At 43.4% G+C, this 14624-nt stretch overlaps 1 protein-coding gene across 4 annotated transcripts in view; it reads right to left on the reverse strand.

Moving 5' to 3' along the window:
• PDSS2 (decaprenyl diphosphate synthase subunit 2) overlaps positions 1 to 14026 on the reverse strand; it is a 308958-nt gene extending 294932 nt beyond the window's left edge. Inside the window, exon 1 of one of the 4 annotated variants that reach the window (XM_001146753.8) lies at positions 13380 to 14026. In XM_001146753.8, the coding sequence (XP_001146753.1) occupies positions 13380 to 13675 (296 nt within the window). In that variant the 5' untranslated portion in view covers positions 13676 to 14026. The remainder of the gene's footprint in view (positions 1 to 13379) is intronic. The other 3 variants (XM_009451779.5, XM_063813336.1, XM_054686179.2) reach the window with 3 other exon arrangements.
• Positions 14027 to 14624: the final 598 nt, after the last annotated feature.

The raw sequence follows: 14624 nt of genomic DNA on the forward strand, positions 1-14624 counted from the left end.
CAGACTTTAAATTGTGGAAAAAGGATTACAGACTTCAACTATTACATTGTATTCAACCTGGTTTATTCTCTGCTTGAGAACTGACAACGGCTTCCTTACCTGCCACATTCAGATACAACATTAATTTCCATACTAGTCCGGAATTGGCAACATTATTGGAAATCATCTAGTCAAACTCCTTACTTCATTGCTTAGGAAACTAAAGCCCAGAGAGATAAAATGACTTGCCTGGGGATCACACAGTTAAGTATTGACAGAGACGAAACTACAACACACACATCTGTCTCCCAGGTCTTCTTTCTCTTTCTCTCTCTGTCTCTGTCTGTCTGTCTGTTTCTCTCTCTCTCGTGCATGCTCTCTCTCTTTCTCTCTGGATTTGAAGTGCTTTTTTTAAGGCTTTTCAAAATAAGAAATAATTGGCCAGGCGCGGTGGCTCATGCCTGTAATCCCAGCACTTTGAGAGGCCGAGGCGGGCAGATCACGAGGTCAAGAGATCGAGACCATCTGGGCCAAGATGGTGAAACCCCATCTCTACTAAAAATACAAAAGTTAGCTGGGCGTGGTGGTGCACACCTGTAGTCCCAGCTACTCGGGAGGCTGAGGCAGGAGAATTGCTTGAACCCAGGAGGTGGAGGTTGCAGTGAGTCGAGATTGCACCACTGCACTCCAGCCTGGCGACGAAGCAAGACTTCGTCTAAAAAAAAAAGAAAAAAAAGAAATAATTACAGACAAACACAAAGTTGCAGAAACACTACAGAGTCCCATGTACCCTTCACCCAATGGTGAAATCATGAAATAGCTATAGAACACTAAAACCAAAAAATTGATATTGATAGATTGTTAACTACAGACCTTATTCCATTTTCAGCATCTTTTAACCTGCATTTATTTTGTGTGTAGGTGTATAGAGTTCTTTGCAACTGTATTAGTCTGCACTCACATTGCTATAAGGAAATACCCAAGACTGGGTAATTCATAAAGAAAAGAGGTTTAATTGACTCACAGTTCTACATGGCTGGGGAGGCCTCAGGAAACTTACAATCATGGCCAAAAGCACCTCTTCACAGGCCAGCAGAAGAGAGAATGAGTGCCAGTAGGGGAAATGCCAGATGTTTATAAAACCATCAGATCTCATGAGAACTCACTCACTATCATGAAAACAGCCCCAATGATTAAATTATCTCCCACCAGTTCCCTCCCATGATACATGGGAATTATGGGGATTACAGTTCAAGATGAGATTTAGGTGAGGACATTCTGACCCTGGCCCCTCCCAAATCTCGTGTGCTCACATTTCAAAATGCAGTCATGATGCCCTTCCAAAAGTCCCCCAAAGTCTTAACTCATTCCAGCATTAACCCAAAAGTCCAAGTCCAAAGTTTCATGTGACACAAGGCAAGTCCCTTCTACCTATGAGCCTATAAAATCAAAAGCGGCCGGGCGCAGTGGCTCACGCCTGTAATCCCAGCACTTTGGGAGGCTGAGGCGGGTGGATCACGAGGTCAGTAGATCGAGACCATCCTGGCTAACACGGTGAAACCCCATCTCTATTAAAAATACAAAAAAAAATTAGCCAGGCATGGTGGTGGGCGCCTGTAGTCCCAGCTACTCAGGAGGCTGAGGCAGGAGAATGGCGTGAACCCAGGAGGCAGAGCTTGCAGTGAGCCGAGATGGCACCACTGCACTCCAGCCTGGGCGACAGAGTGAGAATCCGTCAAAAAACAAAACAAAAAAAAATCAAAAGCAAGTGCATTACTACCTAGACACATCTCTCTGGGGCTACAGGCACTGGGTAAATACATCTGTTCCAAATGGGAGAAACTGGCCAAAACAAAGGGGATACAGGCCCCACGTCAAGTCCGGAATCCAACAGGGCAGTCATTAAACCTTAAAAGTTCCAAAATGATCTCCTTTGATTCCATGTCTCACATCCATGTCACGCTATTACAAGAGGTGGGCTCCCACAGTCTTGGGAAACTCTGCCCCTGTGGCTTTGCAGGGAACAGCCCCTCTCCTGGCTGCTTTCACAGCTGGCATTGAGTGTCTGAGGCTTTTCCAGGCACATGGTGCAAGCTGTACGTGGATCTACCATTCTGGGCTCTGAAGGATGTTGGCTCTCTTCTCACAGTTCCACTAGGCAGTACCCCAGTGGGAACTCTGTGTGGGGGCTCCAACCCTACACTTCCCTTCCGCACTGCCCTAGCAGAGGTTCTCCATGAGGGCTCCACCTCTGCAGCAGACTTCTGCCTGGACATCCAGGAATTTCCATACTTCCTCTGAAATGTAGGCAGAGATTTCCAAACCTCAATTATTGTCTTCTACACATCTCAAGCTCAATACCACATGGAAGCTGCCAAGGCTTGGGGCTTGCACCCTCTGAAGCAACAGCCTGAGCTGTACCTTGGCCCCTTTTAGCCATTGCTGAAGCTGCTGAGATGCAGGGCACCAAGTCCAGAAGCTGCATACAGCAGGGGGGGCTGGACCTGGCCCAGAAAACCATTTTTCTCTCATAGGCCTCTAGGCCTATGATGGGAGGGGCTGCCAAGAAGGTCTCTGACACATCCTGGAGATATTTTCCCCATTGTCTTGGCAATTAGCATTTGGCTCCTCATTACTTATGCAAATTTCTGCAGCCAGCTTGAATTTCTCCTCAGAAAATGAGTTTTTCTTTTCTATTACAATGTCAGGGTTGCAAATTTTCTAAACTTTTATGTTCTGTCACCTCTTGAATGCTCTGCTGCTTAAAAATTTCTTCCACTAGATACCCTAAATCATCTCTCTCAAGTTCAAAGTTCCACAGTTCCCTAGGGCAAGGGCAAAAAGCTGCCAATCTCTTTGCTAAAGCATAGCAAGAGTGACCTTTACTCCAGTTCCCAACAAGTTTCTCATTTCCATCTAAGACCATCTCAGCCTGGATTTCATTGTCCATATCACTATCAGCATTTTGTCAAAGCCATTCAACAAGTCTCTAGGAAGTTCCAAACTTTCCCACATCTTTCCCATGTCCTCTTCTGAGCCCTCCCAACTGTTCCAACCTCTGCCTGTTACCCAGCTGCAAAGTCGCTTCCACATTTTCAGATATCTTTATAGCAGCACCTCACTCTCTACAGTACCAATTAGTCTGTTCTCACATTGCTCTAAGGAGATGCCCCAGACTGGGTAACTTATAAAGAAAAGAGGTTTAATTGACCCAGAGTTTCACATCTTGGCAGAAGGTGCCTCTTCACAGGGCACCAGGAGAGAGAATGAGTGCCAGCAGGGGAAATGCGAGATGCTTATAAAACCATCAGCTCTTGTGAGAAGTTACTCACTATCATGAAAACAGCCTGGGGAAACCCCCACGATTCAATTACCACCCACTGAGTCCCTCTCACGTGAGGATTATGGGGATTACAATTCAAGAGGAGATTTGGGTGGGGACACAGCCAAACTGTATCAGCAACTTTATCCCATGTATAGATTCACACACTCACCACCACAAGACTCCCAACTGTTCTACCACAATATTCCTCTTTGTATTTACACTCCTCCCTATTCCTCACATTGTCCCTGACTCCAGAAAACACTTACTATTCTCCATCTCCACAGTTTTGTCATTTTGAAAATGATATAAATGGAATCAGACAATATATAAACTTTTGAGATAGACTTTTTAAAAAATTGGGTAAAATTTACATAAAATTTACCATCTTAACCATTTTAAGTGTACAGCTCAGTAGCATTAAGTGTATTCACAGTGTTGTACAACCAATCTCCAGAACTTTTTATCTTGCAAAACTGAAATCCTGTAACTATTAAACAACTCTCTATTTCCCCCTTCTTCCAGTCCCTTGAGACCACCTTTCTGTTTCTACACACCATTTCTCTAAATTTGACTACTCTAGACACTTTATATAAGTGGAATCACACAGTATTTGTCCTTTTGTGACTGGCTTATTTCACTTAGCATAATGTCCTCCATATTTCACTCAGCATAATGTCCTCCAGGTTCATCCATATTATGACACGTGTGCAACCTCAAACACGTGGGCTCAAACGATCCTCCCACTTTGGCCTCTAGAGCAGCTGTCTAGCCAACTTATTTTTAGGAGCCACCATGCCTAGTTAATTTATTTTTTTATAGAGATGGGGTCTCACTATGTTGCCCAAGCTGGTCTCAAACTCCTGGCCTCAAGTGATCCTCCCACCTCAGCTTCCCAAAGTGTTGGGATTACAGGCATGAGCCACTGTGCCTGGTCCCTCTTTGTTTTTTACGGCTGAATAATATTCCATGGTAATACATACCACATTTTGTTAATCCTATCAACCATCAATGGACAACTGGGTTGCTTCTACCTCTTGGCTACTGTGAATACTGCTGCTATGAACATGGGTATACAAATATCTCTTTGAGACACTGCTTTCAATTCTTTTGGAAACAGACCCAGAAGCAGAATTGTTGGGTCATATGGTAATTCTATTTTTAATTTTTTGATGAATGAGATTGACTTTTTTCACGCAGAATGATTCATCTGAGATTCACCCAAGTTGTTGTATCAGTGGTTCATTTATTTTTATTGTTGGGTAGCATTTCGTTGTTATGTATGGACCACAGTTTGTTCAACCACTCACTAGGATATGTGGGTTGTTTCCAGTTGGGAAATAATTAAAGACAAAATTAAAACAGTATAACAAACAGTATATATGTAGAGGATAAATTAAAGAAAGGAAAACTATGAATGTAGGGGGAAGAATGTTGAGGAATCAATTCACAATGACCAACTACAAAATTCCAACATGAGAGAGAAAAATGGTGGGAACCATGATACTGAAGAAATAACACACAAAATCATCCCAAAATAAAGGATATAGGATTAAGTTAAGAAGGCCTTCATTCTCCACTCCAAAAACCATCAAGGTGAAATTATGGAACATCATTCTAAAGAAAGGATCTTTCCTCTAGAAAGAACACACAGCCCTATCCAAGCTGTGGAATGAAAATGGCATTAATACAAGAAACTTAACTGCAAAGGAGAAATACATATATGTAGGATTTTCAACCTATAATTCTATAGGTTATTGCAGCCTATTACAAATAAGACTGCCACAAACATTTGTGTATAGGTTTTGGAATGGACATAAGTTTTTATTTCTCCAGAATAAATGCTCAGGAGTCTGATTGCTGGGCTACATGGTAAGTGTATGTTTAAACTGATTGATCAATCAACTGATTGATTGAGACAGAGACTGACTCTGTCAACCACGCTGAAGTGCAGTGGCACGATCATGGCTCACTGCAGCCTCCAACTTCCGTGCTCAAGCGATTCTCTTACCTCAACCTCCCAAGTAGCTGGGACCACAGGTGTGCACCACCACACCCAACTAATTTTTTATATATTTTGTAGAGACAGCATTTTGCCACATTGCCCAGGCTGGTCTTGAAATCCTGGACTCAAGTGATCTGCCTGCCTCAGCCTCCCAAAGTGCTGGGATGACAGGCGTGAGCCACTGTGCCCAGTCGTATGTTTAATTTTATAAGAAATTGTTACGCTGTTTTCCAGAGGGGCCAAACCATTTTACATTCCCATCAGCAATGTATGAGAAATCTAGTTTCTCTGCATCGTTACTAGAATTACATATTATATTTTTTATTTTAGCCATTCTAATTGGTACATAGTAGTATCCCATTGTTGGTAGAAGAGCTGAGGCAGGACTGGCTTGTCTGTCATAATGTAAAAGAGTCTTGGAAGATGTCTGGGGTCCAGGGTCTAAAACCCCTCGTGGCCTTTGGAACACCAAGCTCTGTGCCAAAGGGTGGAAGGCTACACTGCCGCACCACAAATCTAAGCCCAGGGCATAAAACCCCTTGTGGCTTTGATGGAATCCAGGGCTCAGGGCATAAACCCCTCGTAGCCTCTAGAATGTGCACAGACTTGTTGGTTCCTTGCTTCTTTCTTGTAAACATGCCCTCCATTATCTCAAGCAGCAGGGCATATTCTATGTGGGTCAAAGGAAATGCTAAACCGTCACAGCTACACTTAATGCACCACTACCTTTCTACTCTCACCTCCTCATGCCCTCACCTGTTTACCCTCACATCCTCACCACCTGCTTCTTTGTTTGATCACCAATAAATAGGGCGGGTTCCCAGAGCTTGGGGCCTTTGCAGCCTCCAATCTAGCGCTGGCCCTCTGGACCCACTTTATGAACTCTTAACTTGTCTTTTCTCATTCCTTTGACCCCGCCAGACTTTGTAGCCCTCACGGCCTAGTGTTGGGCCCGATCACCTCAACATCCCATTGTGATTTTAATTTGCATTTCCCAAAAGGCTAATAATGTTGAACATCTTTTCATATGCTTACTTGCTACCTTTATAGGTTTTTCTTTTAGCCCATTTTCTTTTCTTTCTTTCTTCTTCTTTTTTTGTTTTTTAAGTGACAAAGTCTTGCTCCGTTGCCAAGGCTAGAGTGCAGTGGTACAATCATAGCTCACTGCAGCCTTGAAGTCAAACTCTTGGGTTCAAGGAAGCCTCCTGCCTCTGTTTCCCTAGTAGCTGGGATTACAGGCATGCACCACCGCACAAGCTTTTCCCCCTATTTTCTAATTGTATTGTTTGCTTTCTTGAGTTTAGAGAGTTCTTTTTTTTTTTTTTTTTTTTGCAACAGAGTGTCACTCTGTTGCCCAGGCTGGAGTGCAGTGCCGCTACCTCACTGCAACCTCTGCCTCCCAGATTCAAGTGATTCTCCTGCCTAAGCCTCTGGTGTAGCTTGGACTACAGGCACCCACCACCACACCGGCTAATTTTTGTATTTTTAGTAGAGACAGGGTTTCACCATGTTAGCCAGGCTGGACTCAAACTCCTGGCCTCAAGTGATCCACCTGCCTCGGCCTCCCAAAGTTCTGGGATTACAGGCATGAGCCACCGCACCCAACCTCTTGAGTTCAGAGATTTCTTTACATAATCTGGATACAAGCCCTTCTTTGAATATGTGATTTGCAAATATTTTCTCCCAGTCTGTGGCTAAACTTTTCACCCTCTTTACAGGGTCTTTCACAGAGCTAAGTTTCAAACTTTTTTTTTTTCTTGAGACAGAGTCTCACTCTGTCTCCCAGGCTGGCTTGCAGTGGCGCAATCTCGGCTCACTGCAACCTCCGCCTCCCAAGTTCAAGCGATTCTCCTGCCTCAGCCTCCTGAGTAGCTGGGATTACAGGTGCACATCACCACGCCCAGCTAATTTTTGTATTTCTAGTAGAGATGGGGTTTCACCATGTTGGTCAGGCTGGTATCGAACTCCTGACCTTGTGATCTGCCCGCCTCGGCCTCCCAAAATGCTGGGATTACAGGCGTGAGCCACCATGCCTGGCCAGTTTTGAACTTTTATGGAGTCCAATTATTGTTTTCTTTTATGAATTTTTTGGTGTCATGTCTAAGAACTGCTTACCTAGCCCTAGGTCCTGAAGATGTTATCCTATGTTTTCTTTTTTTTTTTGAGACTGAGTCTTGCTCTGTCGCCCAAGCTGGAGTGCAGTGGTGCAGTCTCGACTCACTGCAACCTCCACCTCCTGGGTTTGAGCGATTCTCATCTCAAACTCCTGACCTAAGGTGATCCACCCACCTTAGCCTCCTAAAGTGCTGGGAATTCAGGCATGAGCCACCGCACCCGGCCGTGACATTATCCTATGTTTTCTTCTGAAAGTTTTATAGTTTAACATTTCATGTTTAAATCCATTTTAAGTGGACATTGATTTCACAAATAATCCATTTTACATTGATTTTTTAAAAATACTGTGTGAGGTTTAGGTCAAGGTTCATTTTTTTGCCTATGATGTTCAATTGTTCCAGCCCTATTTTTGGAGAAAGAAAGAAAAAAAAACTATCCTCCCTCCATTGAATTGTTTTTGCACTTTTGTTAAAAATCAGTTGGGCATATTTGTGTTAATCTATTTCTGGGTTCTCTATTCTGTTCCATTGATCTGTCTGTTCCTCTGCCAATACCACAGTGTTTTGATTAATGCAGCTATATAGTAAGATTTAACAGTAGGTGGAATGATTCCTCAACCCATGCTTTCTTTTTCCAACATTTTAGTTATCCTAAAATGTTCTAGTTTTTACTATTCTAGCTCTATTCATGCTGCTTATCCTTGCTTTTAAGGTCTTCCCCATACCTAGTAGAGGTATGGTAGCCTGGAGAAGAAAGGAGAAAAAAGAAAGAATCATGAAGGAAAAAAACAAATATTATATAACTACTACCCTAAAACATTACTCATGTAATTTTTATCCATCCATCCTTCAATGGAGTCCCAATTTCTCCATGAAAGGTTCTCTACTATTCCAAGCCATCTCTCTATGTGGTAGCTCATTAACCACAAGTCATTTGTTTCCTTCTGTTAGATATTTGTAAATATCTTTTGTGTCAACTCATCAAGGGACAGGGTCCATGTTTCAGACTTCCTTTTTTTTTTTTTTTTTTTTTTTTGAGACAAGGTATCACTCCATTGCCCAGGATGCAGCACAGTGGCACGACCACAGCTTACTGCAGCCTCGACCTCCTGGGCTTAAGGTATCCTCTCAGCTCAGCCTCCCATGTAGCTAAGACTGCAGGCATGCACCAGCACACCCGGATAATTTTTGGTATTTTTTGTAGAGATGGGGTTTCACCATGTTGCCCAGGTTGGTCTCAAACTCCTGAGCTCAAGCAATCTGCCTACCTTGGCCTCCCAAAGTTCTGGGATTGCAGGTGTGAACCACCACACCTGGTCTAGACTTCTTTATATCACTTCATAAGTTTCAATAAACATTTAATTAATTATTTATCTAATTATAGTTTACAACAGAGAGATCCTAGAAAATCTAGATGAACAAGAGTAACAATGAGCTAAATGCTCCTCTATTCCTAGTAACAGAATCATTATCTCACCAAACCTCAAGATTTTTAACCTCATTTCTCATTTAGTGTTAAAGAATATATGTCACATCTAGGCTGTTTTTCTCTTTTCTTGACAAGATGTCTTAGGTAAAGAGATCAGTGAATAGCAAATTATGGTGGTTTCCTTTTTTTTTTTTCCTGCTGTTTGCTAACAAAGTCACCATTCACGTAAATTTTGGGGCTGTTAGACATGATTCACCCCTAACATACCGTGTAGCTTTATTCGAAAAGTAAATGGCTCCAGCCTGGGCAACAGAGCAAGACTCTGCCTCAAAAAAATAAAAATAAAAAAACAAAAAAATACAGCTGCTTAATCCTTGATTTTAGTTATAATTTACAATAATCATTACCTGCTTAACCTCTGGATCAAATGCCTGCTCCTTTGCTGAAATAGCTGTGTACAGTGTATATACAAATATATACAGATACATATCCACACCCCAAAAGTTTCTTCATTGGCTGTCTATGAGTTTAGGCTGTTTAAATAATTTGCAACACATTATTGTAGTAAATAGAATAAAATTATATGCAGATTAGCTCTTTCTTTTCTTACAAAATACAGCAATACATACATGCTACGACAACTTTGCAAAAACTTACTTATTCTGTGCCTTTCCAGTTCTGTCACTGTACTATAGTACTACAAGGCAGGTTAGGCAACAATTAGGAAAGTTTCAGAATCATTAGTCTCACAGACTTTCATCTAGGATGCCTCTGGCGGCCTCTGAAGAGATCTTCTCCAAACCCTCATCTGATGCTATTGCAACTAAGTAGATCAACTACGGTTCTCAGAATATACACATTAATAAGGCTCTTTTTAGCTTCACACTTTTCACTTCTGTGCTTTATGATGGACTACAATACTCATAATGCAATACTACACCCCCTATCATTGACACTATCATTTCCATCAAACACAAAGAAACCTCCTTCTGGATTACCAAAAACTAAGAAATCTGGGCCAGGCGCAGTGGCTCATGCCTGTAATTCCAATACGTTGGGAGGCAGAGGTGGGCAGATCATGAGGGCAGGAGCTAGAGACCATCGTGGCCAACATGGTGAAACCCCTTCTCTACTAAAAATACAAAAATTAGCTGGGCGTGGTGGCACATGCCTGCAATCCCAGTTACTGGGGAGGCTGAGGCAGGAGAATTGCTTGAACCAGGGTGTCGGAGGTTGCAGTGAGCCGAGATCAGGCCACTGGGCACTCCAGCCTGGCGATAGAGCGAGACTCTGTCTCAAAAAAAAAAAAAAAAAAAAAAAAAAAAAACTTAAGAAATCTCTTAGTTCTAGTGTTATGAGAACTAGGAGTAACCTGAACTCAGAAGTTGTTTATGAGAGTATAAACTGGTACATTCACTTTAGAAAGCATTCTAAAGATAAACATGTGCACATCCAACAATTACGCTCTTGTTTTTATATCCTCGTGACATGAACACCAAAAGATATGCAAACATATTTATAACAGCATTTTTCATAATATTAACAAATGCAACAACCCAAATGTTAATTACAAGATGACTGTGAGGCCCGGCATGGTGGCTCACGCCTATAATCCCGGCACTTTGGGAGGCTGAGGTGGGCAGATCACGAGGTCAGGAGTTCAAGACTAGCCTGGCCAATATGGTGAAACCCTGTCCCTACTAAAAATACAAAAATTAGCCAGGCATGGTGGCGGGTGCCTATAATCCCAGGTACTTGGGGGGCTGAGGCAGGAGAATTACTTGAACCCGGGAGGTGGAAGCTGCAGTGAGCCGAGACTGTGCCACTGCACTCCAGCCTGGGCAACAAGAGTGAAACTCTGTCTGAAAACAAATAAACAAACAAAAGATGACTATGGTATATTCACACAACAGAATTTCATACACAGTAAAAACCTAATGAACTACAGTTAAACACACAACATGGATGAATCTCAGAAACCATGAATTTTAAAAAGGAAGTCACATAAGGTCATATGCAACAAACTATCATATTTGTACATTGCAAAGAAACCAGTAAAATGAAACATTATTATTTAGAAAAATAACAATGTAATTTTATTTATTTCATTTTATTTTGAGACAGGGTCTCTTGCCCAGACAGGTGTGCAGTGGCACAATCACGGCTCACAACAGCCTTGACCTCCCAGCTCAAGCAATCGCAATCCTCCCAAGCAGCTGGGACTACAGATGTGCATCCCCACGCCCAACTAATTTATTTTATTTTTTGTAGAGATAGGGTTTTGCTATGTTGCCCAGGCTGGTCTCGAACTACTGGGCTCAAGCAATCTTTCTACTTTGCCTCCCAAAGTGCTGGGATCACAGACATGAGACACCACACCAGGACCCCTGGTAATTTTGAAAAGGAAAAGTGTTTAAAAACAGTTTAGTGAGAGTTAGGGAGATGGACTGAGGAGTACACATTTAGCTTCAACAGGACTGGTAAAGTTACAATTCTTAAGTTGGGTAATAGTAGGCTTATTCATTTCATTAAGCTTTAAACATATGTGTGTGTATGTGTTTTGAGTGTGTATCATCTAGAATCTCTGGAAAACTAACATTCCAGCTAATCATAAGGTGACATTCCTGATAACTGGGAACAATGCCAAGGAATAAAATCACTTTATTATTACTATTTGATAACTTTTGTAGTAAGAAAATGACAGGTGCCTCGAAAAATTAAAGCAAGGGGTGGGTAAGGGAAGTGAGTGTGGCTAAAAAAGAGCAACATGAGGAATCCTTATAGTGCTGAATATGTTCTTTATCTTAACTGTATCAACATAAATACCCTGCTTATGATAGTACACCGTTTCAAAAGATGTTACCATTGGGAGAAACAGGGTTAGGTGTATATTAGATTTGTGTTATTTCTTCCAACTGCATGTAAATCTAAAACTACTTCAAAATAGAAGTTTACTTTTAAAAACAACAACAGAAAAAGGTCCTTTTAGTCCTGGATTTCTCCACCTTGGCACTACTGACATTTTGCAGCACCTAATTATTTCTTGTGGGTCTGTCCTGGGAATTGAAGGGTAGCATCCCTGGCCTCTATCCACTAAATGCCAGTAATGTGCCTCCATTTGTGACAACCAAAAATGTCTCCATACATGCCAAATGTCCTCGGGGGGGAAAATTGCCCCAGTTGAGGACCAGTACTCTAGTCATAAAAGCCAAGAAGAGATATGAAAATGTTCCTAATTGAAGAAGATGAAAGAGATATAACAACTAAACGCAATACTTGATCCTGGACTGAATCCTGTCCTGGAGGGTAAAGAATGCTATAAAGAACATTATTAGGCCAATTAACAAAATTGAAATTAAATGGTAGATTAAATAAAAGTATTGTATCAATATTAAATATACCTAAGTTGGTAACTGTAGCGTACTTACGTAGGAGATTACTGCTATGCTTAGGAAATACATACTGAAGTATTTAGGGGAAAAGGATCGTGATGTATGCAATCTACCATCAAATGATTCAGAAAAAAATATATAGAAAGATATATACACGTGAATAGTATATATATCTGTGTGTATATGTATTTAATGTATATATTGACATATATAGACATATCTACGTAGCAGGTGGATCTGATTAAAGAGTATGCAAGTGTGTTCTTTGAACTATATTATTTTTGTAACTTCACTGTATGTTTAAACTAATTACAATTCAGGTGTGGGGTTTAAGTGGAAGAAAAAAAAAAAACTTTTGGCCGGGCACGGTGGCTCACGCCTGTAATCCCAGCACTTTGGGAGGCCGAGGCGGGTGGATCACGAGGTCAGGAGATTGAGACGATCCTGGCTAACACGGTGAAACCCCGTATTTACTAAAAATACAAAAACAAAATTAGCCGGACGTGGTGGCGGGCACCTGTAGTCCCAGCTACTCCAGCCTGGGCGACAAAGCGAGACTCCGTCTCAAAAAAAAAAAAAACTTTTATAAATCCTAAAGGCAGGTTTCACAGCAGTAGTACAGCATAAGTGATAAACATCCCAAGAAGATAATGACTACTAACGGGATAAATTCCTACTTCAACCCCAAGACATTCGTTGGAAAGAATTATCTACCTTCAGCCTCTCTCTCTCTCCTTGCCTACTTTCTGGAGGTGACCCCCTGAACAGTGCGGGACAGAAAATTAATCTATCCCATTAAAAAAAAATTTTTTTTCTAAGAAGTGACTCAATAAACCTACATCTCCGCTCGATTTCTCCACAAATCACTGAGGCATCTTCATCCTCAACAATTAAGAAGCAAAATCGAGGAAAGCATACAAGTGTTTCAAAGAAAACCACTTATGCACTCAGCTGAGCAAGAACGTTAAGTGGACTAGAGAAAAGACAACACGTAATGTCTAGGAGGAGTGAGTAAAAAGGAAGGACTAAAAAGAGATAAATCAGGAGCCAGTCTGAGAGAGGTAGAATGCGTATGCCCGCCAGAAAAAAAAAGTATTCCAATGAGTGCGAGTGTGTCAGCGGGAGAGGGGTAGCTCACCTGGCTGTGGTAAGCAGAGGGTGCTGAGTGCCCACCAGCTTCCGCACCTGCATAGCGATGTTGCTGAGCTCGTCGCTCAGCAGGCAGCGAAGGCTCATGAAGGACGTGGGGTACCCCACGATCTTCTCCGCCTCTGACACTACCTGATTCCAGTGGGCCGGGGACTTGGAGGACTGACCACGCCAAGAGCCCACCGAGGAGATGGTGTCGAGGGACGGGGACCACCACAGGCGACGCGGGGAACCCGAGGCTCCAAGATAACGTGGCAAGTGCAACAGCAGCTGCCGAAGGTTCATGGTTTGAGTCTGGAAGGGTCTGGGACCTGGGGGTACCCAGAAGTGCCGCGGGAAACAAACCAGGGGCAGAGGAGGAACTTACAGTAACTAAAAGGAAGCGGCAATTCTTGACCCTCAGAGTAAGGTGGCTTCCTGGAGCAGTGACCAGAAACGAACTTTAACTGCTGCTTTCTGCAGCCCAGGCTGGGCAAACAACAGTCCCAGCTCAGCACTGCCCCCGGCCACCCGGGGTAGAAACCACAGCCACTGCCTATGTGGAGGACGCCATATTGGAGGCATGGAATGCGGCCTGCCGTAAAGACAGAGGCGGGTTGTTAAGTATACTCTCTACTTTACGGCGTACCCGAGAACGCCCCCGCAGGGGCGGTGCTTTGGAGGTGAACCCGGGTTGGGAGGTTCAGCTCCTCCCACCCCGCCGCTCTGGGCCAGCAAAGGTCGCCAGTGACAGGGATCAGTTGTGGGCGGCGAGTGGTCCCTCTGCACACGGTATCTGGGCCGAGTCTGGATTCATTAGAGTCCCCGGCGCCCAGCACTGAGTGGCATGCATAAGTATTGGTGTCACGAACAACGGTCAGCCCCCGGCTTGCCCGCAAGGAAGGGCGTCGGGCGGAGGCACCAGTTCCTCCCGGAAGCTTTTTGTCGCTATCGCCACCAGCCCCTGGCAGTGGCAGTGGCCGTGGCCGGGCGTGAAGGCGGCCCCTCAGGCTGCATGCCTCCTGGAGCTGGGGCCACGTCTCAGTGGTGGAACGCCTAGTCGGGGCGTGGGGCTGAGCCCTCGTGTCCTCAGGGCGCAACCAGACGTAAGGCAGCGTGGTGCGGCGGAAAGGGGTCCCAAGGAAAGTCCTCGGATCCAACTTCGAATTACCGGCCTCCTCGCTGAGCCTTGGGAGAAACAGCGGTGCCTCCTTCCCGCGGGTGCGGAGAGGAAGAATGAAACGTTGCCTACTCC

This window comes from Pan troglodytes, chromosome 5 (genome assembly GCF_028858775.2).
Source record: "Pan troglodytes isolate AG18354 chromosome 5, NHGRI_mPanTro3-v2.0_pri, whole genome shotgun sequence".
NCBI lineage: Eukaryota > Metazoa > Chordata > Mammalia > Primates > Hominidae > Pan > Pan troglodytes.